This window comes from Sarcophilus harrisii, chromosome 2, assembly GCF_902635505.1.
Source record: "Sarcophilus harrisii chromosome 2, mSarHar1.11, whole genome shotgun sequence".
NCBI classification, from domain to species: Eukaryota; Metazoa; Chordata; class Mammalia; order Dasyuromorphia; family Dasyuridae; genus Sarcophilus; species Sarcophilus harrisii.
The window spans coordinates 83055523-83075660 of NC_045427.1; the positions used below are offsets into that span (position 1 = coordinate 83055523).

Sequence of the window (20138 nt, forward strand, 5' to 3'; positions counted from 1 at the left end):
CCTTGTTTTGGGCCCTTGAGTTATTAAGAACTGACATTTCCCCTTCTACAACATGCTTCTCTTTCTCTTTCAGGACCTTTTCATTTCTTGTTTATACTATCACAATCACTTACCAAGGAGTCTCCTTCTCATTTCTCTTCTTCCTTCAGATGACTCCATGCAATGCTCCTGGACTAATTTTTTTAAATCTGGCTCCTCTGACCATCAAACTTTTTGCCTAAAAACTTTTCAGTGGCTCCCCATTACCTGCTAAATAAAGTCCAAACTCCTACATGTAGCCTTCAAGGCCCTACATGATTTGGGACCTCAGTGCCGGCCTCATCTCCTATTACTCGCTCTCCTCTCTGTATATAAAATACTGCAGTCAAATCAGATTACCAGTTATCCTCCAAACTACTTTTTCCCCTGCTTCTATACTTTCTATGCTCAGCTTCCTACATCTGAAATGTCCTTTCTTCTCAGGTTCATTTAACCCTTCCATTAAGACTCATTTCCTCCATGGAGCTTTTTCTGTTTTCTCCCCATCAAGAAGAAACCTCCTTCTCCCAACAGAGGAAACATTTATTGTACATACAAAGCATTTAATAAAACTGAATGAATGAGCTACTAAATCACTTTATGCCTTTCTTATTACATTTTCACATTATATCTTAAAGTATTACCATTAATTATTAGATTATTATTAAGACTATATTAGATTCATCTTCCTAAGTTAAACTCTGCTCTCACTTACTCGTTGTGAGGTTGTGCAGAATGACCTTGGGCTGACCACATAATCCTGTTTACCTCAGTTCCCTCCCCTGTAAAATAAGCTGGAGAAGGAAACGGCAAACCACTCCAATGTCTTTGCCAAGGAAACCCTAAAAGGGCTACAAGAGTTGGACATGACTGAAAAATGGCTGACAGACAAACTTATTCTGCGCATGTTTTATCCCTTATACAAGACTAAGGGCAGAGATCGTGTCTGATAATTGTTATATCCTCCATCCCTCCTCCCCAGTGCCCAGAATAGGACCCACATACAATGAGCATGCAGGAAATCTCTATTAAATGAAAGGGTTTGTATCCAGCACATAGAGAAAGGATTTTCTATTGAATTTTGGAAGATCTCATTTTAAAAATAAGAATTTTTGGCAACGTCTGATTTTTAATCTCCATACCATCCCAACATTCACGTAAGCAAAACAGGGAGGCCGAGGAGGATGCCCCGTATGAAGCCATCGATGTGGTGACTCCCGAGCGTGGGGGGCCGGGCTCTGGCTGAGGCAGCTTCGGGTCCCCTCAGCACGCTCCAGAGTCACTGACTCGGGCACACGGTTTTCCATGTCCAGGGCCGGCCTTTAGCAGCCTGAACGTATTTCCTGAAGACAACAAATCACAGACAGGGAAACGCAGGAACAGACTGGCGTGCTCGGGACCTGTCTTTGTAACCGTAGCCTTCAGACAGGCCTAATCAATTAGAAGGGGCTGATTTTAACCAGTCGCAGGCTCATTATGCCGCATTCCACTTTGTGTTGATGAAAATCAGTTTCAGTCTGTGGCCTGGAACTCATGGATGGCAACTTCCTGAGGCCTCTTGGATAAACACATCAAGAAACATTTTTATTTGGAGTTGCTCTCCCCCTTTTATTTTAAGGGAGCGGCTTTGGGGATCAAGATTCAATTAAAATGATTTGAAGCCTGGACTCAGAAACTTACATATATGTAAATTATAGATACATACACAATACACATATATGCACACAAACATACATGTATACACATGTCATATGTGTATATATAGACACACAAACATATACACACATACATATATAAACACACACAAATATATATATATATACATATATATATTTATGTAGGGGAAAGATATTTGAAACGAAGACCCTCAGAAAGCAATTATTATTTGCATTATTTCAGAGGCAGAATATTTAGCTCATGGCACAGCCTCACTATCCCCACACAGCCAAGCTGAATGTCCTTTCAAAGGGAATATCCTACAAGGAAGAGCTTCTCCCAAAGACTTTAAAAGACACAAGGTTTAGGCCCTCCCCCCCAAGGGCTGCATAGGAAGGGAGTGAGCATTGTTCAGCACCACTTGGTGTTCCTGAGCAGTATCTCAATGAAGGACTCCTTCATGGGACATGTGGTGAGACTCGAAACCCCCCAGGAGGGCGGAGAACGACATGAACCCCACACGCACGGGATGCAAATCCTGTAAAGATTCCAAATCGAGCTGCAAAATACACGGGATGAGTCATACCTGGCCAGCTTCCCTCTGGGCCTCTGTCAAGGCAGCGAGTCAGTAGGATGAGAATATCGATACAGGCAGCTCTGGTCACCAGGCAAGGGTTCTGCCTGGAAAGTAAAAGGACAGAAGGTAAACAAAGCCATCTTAAGTCCCGCGGGCCACAGCGGTGGTTGTTAAGCATCCCAGAAGGAAATCAAAGGAAGACGTGGGGTTAGGGCTAATGTAATGTAAGTTCTGGCCGAGTAATGAAAAGCAAAGAACAAAAGGTCCATACCATATCCATATTATCTTTTGTCATAAAACAAAGAGAGGAAAAACACACTCTGTAAAAGTGGGTAATTTCTGGAAAAACCTCAAACTGACCATGAAAAATCCTTGTTTGACGTTTTAAAGAAAAAGAACTCATTGACATGTGGCAAACCATAACTATGGGTTTAAAATAACGAGCTAAACAACAAACAAATGCAAGAAATTAAAAACATGGGAGCCAAACGTTGTTGTTTTTTTTAAATAAGTGGATTTTTAAAAATAAATAGAGCAACGAATTTTACCCCTTAAACAACACAATAAAGATTAACCAGCTCCAAACTTTGCGTCCTGGATGGAAAAGGAAGAAGCAAAATTTCCTTGTAAAAAGCCCAAAATTGATGATGAAGGCCCTTAATTCTAAGACTCAAGCCATATTTTTGTTAAATAGGAGGTCAACTGCCTGTGCCTGGTCTCACATCTGCCATCCAGCCACCTAGCTTTTTGGTTTTGAATACTAGAATCTTCTCTATCTTGCCCACCAAATTCTATAGTAAAATTGGAGAGATGTGAATCAGACCAGCAATATCACACTTAAAAGAGAAATGGAGGCCACTAAACTATACATAAGGATCCCTGAAGACCACATATTAACTTAGAAAACCACACATGTTTATACATTTAAAAAATTAATTTATTTGTTTTACATATTTCCCAATTTAATCTGGTTGGCTTGCATTCAGGAGTGCTGTGGGGTGACATGGTTGATGCTTCTAAACTAAACAATAATACAACTAGATGAATTTAGAACTGGGTGGTCAGCTCTAGATTCTTAATCAAACAATCAATTAATTAATTTTTGATTAATAGTCTGATGATATCATAGTGGGAGCTCAGGCTAACATGATCTGGTCTTGGCTTTCTGCAGTATATTATTTTTGCCAAACAAAATGAATAAAGCCAAGATCATTCAGTCAGTCAACAAACATTTAATAATCATTTACTACGTACTGAGTCCTTGAGATACAAAGAAAGTGGAAAACAAAGAAGAATTCTCACAAAATGGTATCAGTTTTTTTCTATGAATTATAAGACAAAGTCCTTAGCTGAAAGGGTGGGAAAGGGGATTCCATGAGAAACTCAAAGGTTTAAATAGCAGCTGGGGGAGTGGGGTAGTCTACAAGATTAGAGGTAGAAAAGGACTGCCTGTTGCAGTGAGAGCCCCGTTGAAATTATATAACAAATCTGCAATAGACTTAGTTGGTAATTTCATGAATTTTTCTAGATAGATGGAATGCTAATCAAAATGGTAGGGGATATTAAACTAAGAGATAAGATGAGAGAGTCAGGGTCCAGAAAGACCATTACAGACTGGAGTTTGGGGCCAAATCTAATAAAATGAAATTCTGAAAAAATAAATATAAAACTTTATACTTGGATTTTAAAAATACATTTTACAAGAAAAGGATGGAGAAGGCACAGATGGACAGCAGTTTGCTGGAAAAAAAAAAAAACAAACCTGGGAGTTTTAGTTACTACAAACTCAATTATTGTCAGCAGAATGATGTAGCAACCAAAAAACTAATGCAATCTTAGACTTCATTAAAGGAGGAATGGCTTCCAGGAATAAAATGGCACATTCTCTGGTTGGACCACATCTGACATCCTACATTCAGTTCTGAGTAATCCAGTTTAAGAGGGATACATAAGCTGGAAAGTGTCTGGAAGAGACCAACTAGAGGGAAGAACAAAATCTATGAGTCTATGACATACAGGATCAGCTGAAGGAAAGAGATATTTAAATAGGAGAAAAACAGATCCAGGAAGTATATGATAAGAGTTTTTAACTAACTTAAAGGATGATATGTAGACTTGATCTGTCTGGCTTCAGAATACAGAGCAAGGAGCAAGGTAAACAGGAAAATTTATCATTTATTGAATTATCAATTTCAAATTATCTTTTTTATCAGAGACCATGATGACTCCATTAGCCTTAAAACCAGGAATATCTGGATTCAAGTCTTGGCTTTGGGACTCTGAGCAAGTCACCTAATTTAGGTAACTTTCTGAGACTGCAACTTTATAGGAAAAGGGGCTAGCCTGTAATGTTAGGGGAAGTTTTCATTGTCTGGGAGTTCCCTGTATCATCCATTATCTCTATGTCTGCAAATTTTTACTTTTACATATGAATGAAAGTAGAACGGGCTATCTGGGAAAGTGGTGGGTTTCTCCATTTTTAAGTCTTTAAGCATAATATTATTGAGGATAGTATGGTGGGGATTCCTTTTGAATATGTGGACTCCAAAACCCTGTCCACTTCTGCATTGACATTTTCTATGGTTCATCCACTCTCACACTGAACCTCAATCCGTTCCCAATCTTACCTTAGTTTTTCCACTTCTGGCTTCCTGTCCTAGCTATCTCCATCATTCATTATGCCCCAAATTTGTGAAATATTGTTTTATTGGCAGACACCACACAGCGACTGTGCCATTCAGGAAAACCAGGAGGCCATTTCTGGGATGAATCTACCAAAACTTTACTTAGACCTATTTTATATCTACCTTCTGTGCTTGATGAGAACATATAAAACAGGAGTATATAAGTGAAGGTAAATGTGGTTTCTGCCCCTAGTGAGACCATGTTAAAAATATACAAACAAACCAGAGGTAAATGTTAAATATCACAATAAGATATGTAAATGATATCTACTTCAGTCTATAGGAAGCTATAAAATAGTGTAGAAAATGCTGATGAAGAGAGATATGATAAAGAGCCTGGGACTTAAGCTGAGGCTTGAAGGAAATCTGCATCAGCAGAGTAGAAGAATATGCTGAGAAAAGTAAAAAGGACAAAAAAAGAGGCCAGAATGAGTAAGACCGTAAAGAGAAAGCATGGACACCATGGAGAAACTTGTGGTTGCATATTGTCCAAGAGGAGAGAGAGAATGGAAGGAATAAGGTGGGATAGGCTTTTAGGCAAAGTTTTATGCAATGGGGTGCAATAATTTGCTTCCTGCTTCCCGGTTGTTTTTAAGGAGCTCCCATCCATTGAGCCATATATTCTCGCTGTTGGATGGGGTCCATTAGGTTTATCAGCCCACAGAGTCATTTATTGGCAGAGACATTAAAATACCCACGGCTACACGTTTCACCCCTTCAATTATCATGACCCTTGTACGGAACAAGGATGGAAAGTCACTGGGAAGCTAATATAACTTTAGGTTCTGAACACAAGGACTAACTCTATAGCATTTTGCCAGGTAGGTTTCCCCTACATTTTCTCCAGAATGGACATGTCCTGACTGCTCTTCCAACTTTGTGGGATGTAACTAGATCTATCATGGCTGCTTATATAGCAATATCCACAGGGTCAGGCAGCTCAAGGCAGCCAAATGGACGATGAAAAGCACATTCAGATACAGCTGTGTCAGATTCCAGGAAAAAGGAAGGGACCTGGGGACCATGGATGATCCCAAAGAGGAAAGGCTGACTCCAGCCTCCAATCTGGCTCTGGGAGAAATTCTAATCCAAGGCCAGCTGCTTCGGGTTCCACCCTGCAAGATAGCTGGGAGCTGGGGCAGAGTCACAGTCAGACAAGGCTTGCAAAGTGGGTCAGGTCAAGTCAACGGCCATTTATGAAGTACCTACTATGTGCCGGGCAGAGCGCTAAATCCTGGAAATAGGAATAAAAGTAAAAAAAAAAAAAAAAAAAAAAAAAAAATAGCTCCTCTCTTCAAGCAGTTTACCTTCTAAAGGGGCAAGGTAACAAACACATAGAAGGGAGGGGGAGAGGAAGAAGCGGGTACCAGACTTAAGGGCACACAAAAAAGTCCAGAGTTAGAAGTTCAGCCTGGAGAAAAATGAAAATAATCTTCTTCCTCAGTATGGAGATTCTGGGAGGAACAGGCCAGTCCCTCCAATATGACAACTTCAGGGGTTAAGTAAACTTCAAGTATGAAAGACTCAGAGTTTTCCCTCTTTTCTTCCTCCCTCCCCCTCTTCCTCTTCCTTTCTCTCTCTTTTCCTCCTTTCCCCATCTCTTTCTTCTTGATCTTATTTTATCTCTTTCTTTCTCTATTTTTTCTCTTTCACTCTCTCTCTTCCTCCCTCCCTCCTTCCTTCCCCATCTCTTTTTCTCTCTTCCTCCCTTATTCTCACTCCAGTTCTATCTCCTTTCTCTTTCTTTTTCCCCTCATCTTTTCCCCCTTTTTTTCTTTCCCCTCCTCCCTTCTACTTCTCTCTTTAATTCTTTCCTCTTCCCACCTCTTTCTACCTTCTCTCACCCCTCAGTTTTTGTTCTAAACAGCTAAGGGTGAGCCAGAGGTATGTTCTGGGCCTGTCAATATACTTTGATAACAGAAATGCCATTTCTGGGAAGAGGAAGCCAGTTAGATAGGGGACTGAAACCTAAGGGTTGGGGAGGTAAGTGGAAGTGGGCGCAAGGATTGGGATTTCTCCACCTCTCTTCCCCAAATGACCAATCCCAGCATTGCTCACACTTCAATGAACACTTAGAATGTTTGAAATCAATCAGAGAGTATTTGTGTTTTACAGATGGGTTGTATATTAGATAACAACAATACAGAAAAGTGATTTCAGGAAAGGGTTTCAAGTACCATCCCCTTATGGGGTGACACTCATTCATCTGGCTAAAATGAAGGTTCCATTTAGAACACATTTTCAAACATTTCAATGATTTTTTTTTTTCATTTTTAAATCAGACATACAGCTGCGCTTGAACCTGGCTAAGGCACTGCCTTGGGAAAACTCTTAATTTTATTAAACAGCTTTTCTCTTCTACTTCCAGGAGAATGGTAGGGGCTCTTAAACAAGCTAAACAATGGCTCCATTGTCTAAACAGAGGCAAGAGGACTCCAGAAGTCTTTGAAGACTTGAGGGAATTTCCCATTACGTCTGGAATCCTGATGATACCATGAGGGGCCAATGATTGTAGTCAGGGGTTGCAGAATATTGGAGTGCCCTACATGAGCTTAAACAATATGTTCTTTGCTACAGAATCACCACAGAGACAAGGATGTGGCCAAAAAGTTCCTATCTGGAAAGACCCAGTGACATGCCAGTATCCGCAGTAGAGAGCTTTGAATCCCACCCATGCAGTCCAGAGCCTGGTGGCTCCCTGAAGGAGGAAGGACACTATCTGGGGGAGTTAGAGGCCCTATTAAAAGGAATGGGAATTCCCTGCTCACTGCCCTCATCCATCACTCACCCAGATTTTCAGCTGTGGCTAAAAGTAGCCAGTGCTCTATCAAAGCATGAACCAATGACTGAATTAATAATTCACTAGGACTTGCCAAGCTACAGTACTATCATCTGGTCAAAATTTAAACCTTAACTTTGTCCCCAGGCTTTTCTCTATTATCCTTCTAAAAGTAGCTTATTAAGCATGCTGGGAGTCCCTGACTTACTGTAATCAGTAAACAGGCCTTGTCTTAGACAAACTGAGAGCTGGAAAAGACTTAGTTTAAAAAGGCCAAGGTCCCCACTGCATCAGGGGCCATCTCCAGTTGTCATCCAGATCTATATCTTGACACTGGACCCAGATGGCTCTAGAGGATCGAGGCTGGTGATTTTCCATAAGGCTCCCTCATGTAAATCCAATTCACTTGGAAGTCATGAGGTCTTCCTGATGTCATGGTTTTCTTCGAAAAGGATCTGTGAGTAGGGGACCCAAATGGCCAGTTCCAGTTGAGCTTTAAATAAAGCTCCTTCCTTCTTTTCCTTCCTCTTCCCTCTCTCCTTTCCCTTCTTCTTTTCCTTCCTTCTTCCCTTCTTTTCTCCCTCCTTTCCTCTCTCCCTTCTTTCCTCCCTCCCTCCTTTCCTTCCTTCCATCCCTTCGTCCTCTCCCTCCTCTCTCAGTCCACAAAGAAAATCATACAAGTCAGTGCTCGCCCAAAGGAATATAAATTTTGATTGCTGAAACCTAGCAAGATACATTGGAGTTTATGGCTAGATTTTTTTTTTTTTATGGATCATGCTTTAAACCTACATCACACTGGCTCTAATTGATTGGCCAGCAATTGGTGCCAACCCAAGCCTTTGTTGGTCATTGTTTGGATTCTGATGGCTCAGGTGTGTAAAAAGTACAAAGTTTTCTATTTAGGTCAGAAACCCTGAGGGTCCTCTCCTACAGATTTACTTATTTATTTTATTAATTCTATCTAACATCTCCCTCCCTCCTTCCCTTCCTCTCTCTCTCTGTCTCTCTCTGTCTCTCTCTCTGGTAAAAGGAGCCACTCTTTGCCTCATTTTCACCTGGCCTTATCATTGAATGGAGGTTGCCTCAGTCAGACTAGGACCTGTTAAAGACCTTAGTTTAGCTTAAAAAGGCCAAGGTCTCCCATTGTACCAGGGCCATCTAGTCATCTGGCCAGGGACCAGACGTTGGCTCCAGAGGAGACAGTGAGGCTGATGACTGCACAGCCCTCCCTCTCACTTCAATCCAATTCACTTGCAAGTTAGGACTTCTCCTTCTTGATGTCACCAACCTCTTCCAGAATGAAGGGCAAACAATAACAATAACAAAAGACTTAGGATCCTTATCAGAGGGCTCTGAGATTCTCAACTTTGTACCCTGAGGAGACAAGCTCAGTTTCTGAATTAGTTACTGTCAAGTAACCCATTTGCTGCCATTTCTAGCATTTGATTGTAAAATGAAGAACTGCTATGGTCAGGGGCACTGAGGGAATGTCTTTGGAAACATCCACATGAAGGTATATAAATTTTCAAGTGTAAATGAAATCAGCCTAAATACTCTGATTCTGATTTAGGGTCAAACCATGGTCTCAAGTCCTGCAGTTATCTTGGAATCCTACTGAGAAACAATAGATCTGTGTAAAAATGTCAAGTGTCCTATGAATTGTGTATATGTATGCATATATGTGCTGTCGCCATTAAAATTTTAGGATTCTAAGGTGGTGCTGGTGGGGAGTTGTGTTTTGTCTGTGTATATACATATATACATACATAAATATACATATAATACACACATAATCTTTATATTATATATATATATATATATATATATATATATGGAACTCCTAGATACATAAACACACTCAAAACTCATGGAGCTCCCCCCTTATAATCTCAATGATGATGTTTCAGTTTGGGGGCAGAACACACCACCGGGATGGTTGCCCCGAACTGATCCTACACCTGGTCTCTGCAGAGAACGCGGACCTCAGGACAAAATCAGACTGTCCATCAAGGTTTGAAATTCTGAATGTGCACAATTCAATGCAGGAAGCTCCTACAGGCCCTGTACCCCGCTGGGTACTGGACATATGAAGGCAGAAAACTTCTCATGGAGCTTTAATAGGGGGGAGAACTCCAAGCACACAGAAAAGGAAAGGCTGATGCGGACGGGACAGAACGTCCTATCCCATTTCCCTCGGCAAACTGTCCGGTGAGCCCTGCCCACAGTCTGGGAGGGCAGGAAGGGGTGCTGGGGGCCTACGTCGGGAGGACCGGTCTCTCTCTTGCACCATGTTCCTCGCTGCCCTGGTGCTCCATGGAGAAAGGCGAGAGTCCCAAGCTCATCTGCCTTCCATCGAAAGTGGTTTTACAAGCTTGCCCCCACCCCCTCCAGAGGCCTCCACATTTTCTCGTCTTCCTATTAGGCATATTTTTCTCATTAATGTGTTAATGCTCAAGCTATGTGCAGGGAATGATGAGAAGGAAACTTTGTGGGGGGCTCAGGATTTGTTCAAGGCCCGGGGAAAGCATTCTGGTGGGGGTATGTTTTTTATTCCTTTTATGAAAGATGCATGGTGACCCCCTCCCCCAATGGCTTGTTTGAATATATAATCTAATACAATGCCAGAGAAACTTCTAGTTAATAACTTAATAGGTTATGTGCTGGGTATTATGGGAGAAAAGTGGTATCCGTGAAAACTTTTATTGTACAGTTCGGGACACGGCACATATGTATTTGGAGTTATAATATGTAATGCCAACAGAGACCCCTCTTTTAAACCTACCCCAGAATGTAAAGAAGGATATAAGGAAGGGAGTGAAAACTTCTAAAAACTGAAGCTTAGTAATTAGTTGTTAAAACAGATTTGGGATATAAAATTTTAGTTTCTAAAATCATAGCAAACAAGCTGTACTAATAACTAGCCCAGGAAATGATGGTAATGATGTTGTAAAATAGTAAATAAATCCAATTAAAATTGGAAGGGACATGAAAAACCATTCCGTGCAAATTTTGTATTTTACAGATGAGGAAACTGAGGTTCAATAACAGTGATTACTAGCATGTATATGGTTTTTAATTTCCAAAGAACTTTTTCTAATTCACATGAATTAGAAACATCCCTAAGATGGAAAGTAGAATGGTAAGATCCTGATATTTACAGTTTGGGAAACTGAGGCAGAGGCTACTGTCATCTGCCCCAAATCAGAATACATCAGAGGCAAGGCAGACACTATAATCCAGGTACTCTGGAGAGAAAGGCTACAGCAACATGACATAAATACAATTGGTGGAAAACAACTATTTCACACAAAGGAGGTGCTTCTGTAGGGCAGTAAGAACCAGGTAATATTGAAAAAACTAGATAATTTTATGTAATATAGACCCGATCATGTTGAGGATTTTATAGCTTGATTGATGAAGAACATATGGAGCTAGTCTACACTGGCACATTAAAGACTTAGTGATTATTTTAATATACCCAAATAAATGTGGGGTTTTTTTGTTGTTGATTTAAAAGCTCTCTACAAAGAAGAAGACCAGAACCTATTCAGATTTGTCCATTTTGTGAGACTCTTGTTCATGTTCACTCACAGATTCACCATAAGGAATCTGCCCAGCATATTGGAGGCTTCCTTTAATTTCTCCTGAAATCACAGGGGATGGATGGCACATCCTCCATGGAACATGCTGGGCGCCCTCTTGTCACAGAACCAGTCACTTTATCTTCCTGCCATCTGACTCTTGTTTTTCACCAGAGTCCTTCATGGGTTATGGGCTGAGCCTGTCCATAGTGTGACTCTCCCCTTCATGTTGTATATGTAACTCATCTTCAGAGGTGGCTTGATTGATTGATGATGAAGCACGCTACCCAACTCCTGACAGAGAGGTGGTAGACGTAGAAAGAGACACATATTTTTTTAACGTGGCCAATGGAGGAATTTGCTTTGCTTGACTTTGTTAAATGTGAATTTTATATATTTGTTATAACAGGGTTTTTTTTTTTTTTTTTTTTAAGGGAGTAGTAATAGATTCTTTTGATCATTGAAAAAAAAATTGATTTAATAAAAAAAAAAAAAAAAAGAAATACAGGCCCTTGCTTTCATAGAAACTTGGAGTTTCTAAAATGTGAACTAATGCCTTATGTTTGCATGGCACAATTGTGTTTTTTCTATCCTATCTATTATCTCATTACAGTCTCATAGCAATCTTGAAAGACAGATAGAAGGGATTGTTCTCTCATTCACCAAGTGAGGCCTAGGGACGTAAGATAACTTCCCTAAGATCGCAAGGTGAATGGAATAACACAGCCAAAGGTTTTTTGACTCCCAGGACAGTGATCTTTCCACAATGACATATTTCTCAAATTCCAGAGCTCCTGACTTTTAGTCCAGGCCTTCCTACAACAGGGCTTGCCTCCCTTTAATTTTTAAAATGGAGCCTCATATTCTGGAAACTTTTTTATGAAATGACTACTAACTTTCCTGCCCTGTGAGTTGACCTTACTCTACAGGGCCCACCGAACCTTCCTTCAGATGTTCCAAGAGCCCAGGTTGGGTTAGGGACACTCTGGGAAAAAAATCAGAGGCCAAAGTCCTGAATCTTCTGCAGGATGTGATTGTGTCGAGAGAATTTCCAGGCCTGGGCTGAGTTACTGCTAGATGGGAGGGTCCTGTGGGCAACAGGACTATCAGCTTAAATCTCTATTAAGTGGCAATAGCTTTTTTGTATATTCTTTACTCATTTAACATTTATTTAAGAATTTTTTTGATCTCCAAATTCTTTCCCTCTTTATAGCCCCATTGAGAAGGCCAGCCATGGAATCAACTACACATCTTCCTATATTCTTTTGACTTTTATTTTCTCATCATTATCAGACTGGATTTTCATTACATCTCTCAGATAGAGAAACAGCGCTGTGGGATACGGAAAGTGAGAGTTAAGAAACTTTAGTTCTGGTCTTAGTGTTGGACACTGAGGTCACTGGGCCATAGGCAGGGCTCCATTTTCTCAACCATCACATGAAGGAGTTGGGCAACCCATCAGTGCTCACTGAATGAGGTGTATGCCAGGGTCCTGGTTTTCTCGTGTCTCAGACCACGTCCACTTTGGGTACAAGTGGCGAAGGGGCAGCCCCACGAGCAGGAACATACAGAACACAGCTACTTTCCCTGGGAAGATGGACCAAATATCTCCTAGCAGCGAAAATTCTTCTCATCAGTCATTCCTTTCACTGTTTGCAGAAGGCAGGTGTTGACAGACAGCTATGTTAGTGCTTACTGTAAAACAGCACGGTACAAATAGAACAAACAACCGAACAGTCAGGAGTTCTGGGTTGGAGTTTGACTCCATCACTTGCCGTGTAAACCCTGAATCTCTGTGATTTTTATAGTGATTTCTAGGAATGCTTGTATCGCTCACTTTGCGGGCCTGGTGAGAAAAGCACTTCATCATCTCTAAGATGCCTAGGGAATGGATACAGTATGGGTCAACAGGTGAGAGAGCTGGTACTGCAAGTTCCTCAAGGACTGGGACGGAGGTTAATAATAATGACGATAATAGTCATGGCTGACGGTTGCATAGAACTTTGGGTAGATCTGGGCAGGGACTACAGTGAGGAATTCTTAGCCCTGGTGAGACCATCAGGTGTGTAACCCGGGGACACTAACGGTCCCCAGGTTGCTATCTGACAGTCATGTTGAGTTCTAGCTAGCCCTGAAGGGTGCTGGGCCCAGACTTGATCATGAAATGACTTTCATTAACATGTTCACATACAGGATGAGGGAAACCACTTATCTGCAAACAATTCAGTGAATTGTAAGGTCCACTACACAGGCAGTCATCATGTTCCTCATGAGAATTTACAAATGGACAGGGACAGAAACTGCAAAATTCTCCCAGGGAGCCTCAATCATGAACAAACCTGTCAGTTTGCCTCTTAGGTAACCAGATAATAATCTGCTCATCCAAGAAAGTCTGGTCTAGTGGCTCTCCCCTTTATATCAGGTCATTTTATCTTTGGACAAAGAGAGATTGTTTGAGCCTGTCCTCTTAATGATCCCAATTACCATTGTGTCAAGTCCAAATTCCTCTCTCCCTATCATTCAAAGCCAATTATGTATCTCCATCACTCCCCAACACAGATCTTGTGTTCCAGCAAAGAGAGTCTCCTCACTGTCCTATAGACCTACCAGATTGAATTTCTCCTTTATGGGGGTCCTGGGGTAGGGGGCAGCTGGGTTGCACAATGGATAGAATATTGGACTTAGAGTCAGGAAGACTCATTTTCCTGAATTCAAATCCAGTCTAAAACACTTATTAGCTGTATGACTCTGGGAAGGTCACTTAACCAGAGTCCACTGCCTCTTTATCATACACTTTGACTAGGATAATGGAGTGTTACCAGTCCAACTTCTGGATTATTCTTAACCTTTGTTCAGATTACCCTCCTGTATATGATTCTGCAGACCAGGAATGCTTCCTTTCTGCCCATCTGAATCCTATTCATATTAAAAGCAGCAGCTAATAGTGAGGTTGACTGTAACTGTCTTAGTCCATTTACTGCTTTCTCTTCTCTGAACTACTGCATTTATTGTCTGTTCATTACAATGAACAACTCTACACTGTCTTCCTTGTTCACGCAATGTTTCTAAGGACTGAGGCTCAAACTGCGCAGGAAGTTTCTCATTGGGAGGGACCATATCTCATGCTTTTGCTGCATGTCGAGTTATTGAGGGGCAGAACTGGTACCCCTTAAACACTTGATTAGTGACTTAATTCCTCTACACAGGTGAGAAGTAGAACTTGTTCTATCTCTCTGCACTTTAATTTATTCTCCAGTTATAAAGAAATGAATATTCTTATTTTTGTTTGTCTCTTTCACCCTAAGCCCATGCTTATGATGCTACCTAGGCAGTTTATCAATAAATGTTATATCATTTGGAAAACCATTATATCTGCTTATCAATAGATATCCTATTTTTCCTAGATAAAAGTAAGGTCCTTGAGGGAAGGGATTATTGGATTTTGTTTTTGTACCCCTTACACCCAGAAGAGTGGCTGCATATATTTACCAAACTAACTTGAACTAAATTGTGGGTATAATTGTGGGTTGCCTTATGGTTTTAATTCACACAGAAAGTTGCTGAAGCTGCTGTATTCCAATAGCAATACTTCAGTAGGCCAACAGCTACAAGTGAAACAAGGCAGATGTTTCTGAGACCTCCACAGAACTAATCACCATTCCCAGTTTTCTAAATTTAAAATGCAAAAAAGCCTCCACAGTTGCCATTTGAATTCTTGTCACATACTTGAGCTAAAAGCTATTTTTATTTTTTTTCCCCTCCTCTATGAAGAAGCTTTGATCTTGGGCAACTATTCAAAGACTCAGTTTAATATATTGATTATTTCTGAATGCTTTTACCCTCCCTACTTTTCACAAGCTCAGCCTGTCAACAAGAAATACTTCATATATTTTCTGACTTCATTTTTTCTCAAGCAACTTATTTCTTCAACACTTGAAACTGTGTTTTGAAAAGGAATGGTTTATGTTAGAAAATATTTTACATCTTATTTCATCCATTTGGAGGAAAAAAGTGGTAGCTTGGCTTGTGCCTGAGTGTTTAAACTATGTGTTACACATATAATAAATATCACATATGTATTTATCTATATATAATACACACACAAGTTTGAATCTGAAGATACCATGACCTCAAACATTCTCAAGATGCCAAAAAAGAACAGATGTCAGCTAGCTTGGGTCTGAAATACACCAGCAACTTTCACCTTGTCATTAGAGACTATGTGAGCTTCAGGAAAAATCCCCCCCAAAAGTTTCCTGATCAAACCTCTCCCAAGTGAAGTCCAGATGTTGTTTAAAAAAAGTTTTTTTCTCCTTTTTTTCCTTTGTTTTGTTTTTAAGAGGAAAACTGGGAAAGCTATTTAAATAAACAATAAATAAAAAAAAATCCAAACCACCCAAACCCAGCAATGCCTGGAAACTTAGTATGTAACTAACCATCCTTGTTCCATCCTTCCCTTATAGCTCTGGAAGGGACCACAAATGATAGCCTTAGAATGTAACATGAGCAGCTGACTATCTTGACATCCCCCTGGACTGGATCCATTTTGGTGGCAAGGAAACAACAAAGACACCTGTACCACGAGTAAAATTTGGGTTTCTTTTTGTAAGCAGGCTCGGTGAGGGTTCTCCCTTCTGTGGGCAGGGCACTCGGAGAAGGGGCCGAAGAACTGAGGGGGGATTTGGGGAAGGGAGGATGGAGGAAACTTCTTCAAAGCCCAGTATTACTGCTCCAGAATTGTAACTTCTTGTGCTGATAAATCTTGAGGCCAGAAAATAACTGCTGCGCTCAGCTGAAAAGTCAGACAAAACCCCAATGCTTAAAAGTTGGAACTGGCCACAGACGCCTACGGGAGAGGGCCAGGACATCCTTCCACAAGGAGGCCAGGAACGCCTTAAGAGCATCAAGCATTTACCTCGGCCCTTGCAAGACCAGCCCGGTTTTTCCTACTCATTTGGACTGACAGGGCCCTATAGGTCACATTCATTACGCACCAAACCAATAGTCCAGTTAAGGACGGGGAGAGGAAGTGTTGGATGGAAGGCTGAATTCCTCGGGTGGAGGGATGCCCAGGACTTTGGGTAAGGGGCAGATAATGGATAAATAGTAGGATTAAATGGGGTAAATCGTGCGACCACAGTCAGGGAGGCAAGGAGGCTGAGCTGTCCAAGGAGGAAGCTGTGGCAGTTATTGTCAATGGCTCTAAGGAAAGTGTGAATCTCTGGCAAGGTTAGGATTCCTACTGGTAATGCAATAGAAGGAAGAGCTTGTGCCTCTTAGGGATAGATAGATGACACAGTGGAGAGAGTGCTGGGTCTGGAGATGGGAAGACCCTGATTCAAATCTGGCCTCAGATACTAGCTGTGTGATTCACTTACCACTGTCTACCTCAGTTTCCCCATCTGTAAAATGGGGATAACAAGAGCACTTCCCTCCCAGGATTATTATGAGGATCAAATAAGATAAAAATTAGCACTTTTGCCCGGCACAGAGTGCCATATACATGTTAAATATTATTGTTATTATTATTAAAATGACCTTTATACTACAATCAGAGTAATGGAAAGAGAAAAAGGAAATAAAATTGTGTTTTGGCAAAGCAAAGCGGGGTCTAGTAAGGTTAGTTATCTAACAGGTGGATTTCCCTTTCAGTGTTCCCCTGGGCTGTGCTTATCTCATCCCCAAGAAAAAATAGTTGAAATGTTAAGCCTCTCAAAAGTCCTAGGGACAGATAAAGACCTTGAGAGCTGTGCCTCGAGGACATCTTTTGAGCCTTTCCCTCTTTTCTCTGACACACCCATATCACAGGACCCTGGCAGAAAAAAACCCCATATAAATGGATGAGTAACTGAGGGCAAGATAGGGGCCTGACAGTGAACCCTGTCAGCCAAGGGATTAATTGAAGGCAACCAACCAAGAGGAAGGGGTTTTTTAAAATGTGATTTCCCAAGGCTGCTTTCTTAGCAACCTTGGATTTTGTTTTTGTGTTCTCTTCTGAATATCAGATTGTCTTATTCATGATGATGAACACTTGCCAGATGCCAGTGAGGCATCCGGCTGCAAACACTGTGGCAATCACCGTCGTGGCCAAACCGTATGAGTAGAATCTCAAAAGAGAGTGCCCTGAGCCATGTGGGGCTCCAGCAATCCCCAGGTAGGTAATGGGGAAATAAGTAAATTTATGGTATGGAAACCACCACTGTCGTCACCTCTCCCTCTACCCCAGCTTAGCTCCATTAAGCACCTGAGCTTTCAGCCTTAGATGCAGAGGAAAAATCCAGGCACTTTCTAACCAGGTTTCATGGGAATTCAATGGAACAAATGGAATTCCTTTTCCAGCCCACTGTCTACAGATATAATTTTAAATAGCTTGCAAGAGCAGCAACTGCTCGGTCCACACTAGTATGAGTACTTCCAAGCTGGGAGTGTATTTCAACATTTGGTCTATGAGGGTTGGAAGCCAACCCTAAATGAATGTACAACCTGAGAAAAGCAGCAGCAGAGAACTAAGGGAAGCTGGCTGGTAGCTGGAGACTCAGTATTCTACAGATGCTCCAGGAAGGATGACTCACGCTGGGCCTTCCCCTAGAATCCCAGCAGCCTCGTCCAGCTTTTGAGGTCTGGGGGGAGCCCAACTTTCTCAGTGGTTAACTGACCCAGAAGAAGAATGATCTGTAACAAGGCCTAATGGGCAAATCTGAGAAGTGCTCTAATTTGCATTTCTTTAATTAGATGTTTTCATATGGCCATAGAAAGCCCAACCATTTATCAATTGTGTTATGATTCATTCCTATAAATGTGAATCTGTTCCTTATATGTCTTGGAAGTGAGATCTTTATCGGAGAAACTTATTACAGAGATATTTCCCAATTAATTGTTCCCTTTAAGCTTAACTTTCTTGAATTTGTATAAAAACTTTTACAATTTTATATCAGTGAAACTATCCATCTTATTTCCTATAATTTTCTCTATCCCATGAATTTTTCTCCAATCACAGATCTTATAAACACTTTGTTTATGAAATGAACTTTTATATATAGATCATGCATCCATTTGGAGCTTATTTTATAAAAGATCTGAAGTATTGATCTAAAACTAATTTCTTCCAGAATCTTAAGTTTCCCATCTGTTTTTATCAGGGATATTATCACAGCTACTTATTTCAGGAGACTTTGTTTTTATAGAATACTAAAGGTCTAGATGCATTTAATTTGTACAGCTGAACTATCTATTTTGTAACCAGTACCAAATTGTTTTGAGAATCATGACTGTAGTGTATAGTTTGGGATCTGGCATTACTAGGTCTCCTTGAGTCTTACTTCTTTTTTTGCTCTCCCTTGAGATTTGTGACTTTTTTTTTTGATCTCCATATGAGTTTCATGATTATTTTTCCTAGTTTTATAAATTAATCCTTTTGAATAAGTAAATTAATTTAGTACTTATAATAACACACCTCCACAATGAGATAATAGTTATACATTTAGCATGGTACATGGGACTTAATATGAGCTTGATAAATACTTGTTTCCTTCATTCCTACTTAGTTCTTGTAGATATTTTGGTAGGTACCCAAATATTTTAGACTAAACTATTTTATGATAAATTAAAATAATCAAATAACATATTCTGAAATAATGTCATTCTAAAGAAAAAGTAAATCAAAGAGTACATCACAGGGACAGTAGTAAGTATTTGAGATCAAAGAAAGAAACAATGACAAAATGACAAATTTTAATAGGATGAAGCAAAGTAGTCTTTAGGAAGAAATATTATCTCTAAATACATCAATGAGAGAAGAAACTAATGAACTGAGCATGCAATTAAAATAACCCTAGAAAATCAATGTATTTAGATGAACAAGCTGATTTCAGAAAAGACTGGAAAGACTTATATGAACTGATACAGACTAAGAAAGGAGAACCAGGAGAAATTTGTACATAACAGCAACATTACATGATGATAAACTGTGATGGACCAGGGTCTTCCCAGTGATTCAATGCAGGGATTCAAGACAATTCCAATAGATTTGGAATGGAAAATGCCATCTGCATTCAGATAGAGAACTATGGAAACTGAATATGGATCAAAGCACAGTATTTTCACCTTTTTTTGGTTTGTTTGCTTTTTCTTCCTCGTGGTTTTTTTCCCTTTTTGGTCTGATTTTTCTTGTACGACATGACAAATATGGAAATATGTTTTAAATTATTTTACATGTATAACCTATATCAGATTGTTTGTCTTGAGGATGGGGAAGGTAAGGGAGGGAGAAAGAAAAATTAGGAACACAAAATCTTACAAAAATGAATGTTGAAGTCTATCTTTATGTGTATTTGGAAAAATATATTGAGAGAAAAAAAATAAAATTAGTACATTTGAAAATCCAAAACAAACACACAAAAAACAAAATTCTAAAAATCAAAGAGATAAACTACATAGGCTCTAGGTACTTCCAACTCATATGTGATTCCCCAGACAAGCTAGCCCAAATTCTAGGTACTCTGTGGATATGCATCTATTCAAAATGATAGTTTACAATTCCCAACTAAAATATTTGGATTTATTTATGAGAGGATATATTTGGCTCAAAGCAATGGCATTTAATGTAATATCAGGATTAAAAACATTGCTTTTGTTTTTGTTTTGTTTTGTTGCTACAAAACATTTCTCCCATAAATCTGGTATATTTGCCAAAAAATATAGTAACTATCATTGAAAATAAAAGACATACACACACATAGAATATGCATAGAGAAGAATATACAGAGATAATACATATGGTCAGGGTATATATGAAAGAGAGAAACTGAGTGGCCAGGATACATGTATGGAAGAATAGGGAATAT

At 40.1% G+C, this 20138-nt stretch overlaps 1 protein-coding gene across 1 annotated transcript in view; it reads right to left on the reverse strand.

Annotated features, from left to right (window-relative positions):
* THADA (THADA armadillo repeat containing) overlaps window positions 1-20138 on the reverse strand; it is a 419051-nt gene that overhangs the window by 93118 nt on the left and 305795 nt on the right. Inside the window, exon 31 of the mRNA XM_031950412.1 lies at window positions 2261-2355. Within this exon, the coding sequence (XP_031806272.1) occupies window positions 2261-2355 (95 nt within the window). The remainder of the gene's footprint in view (window positions 1-2260; window positions 2356-20138) is intronic.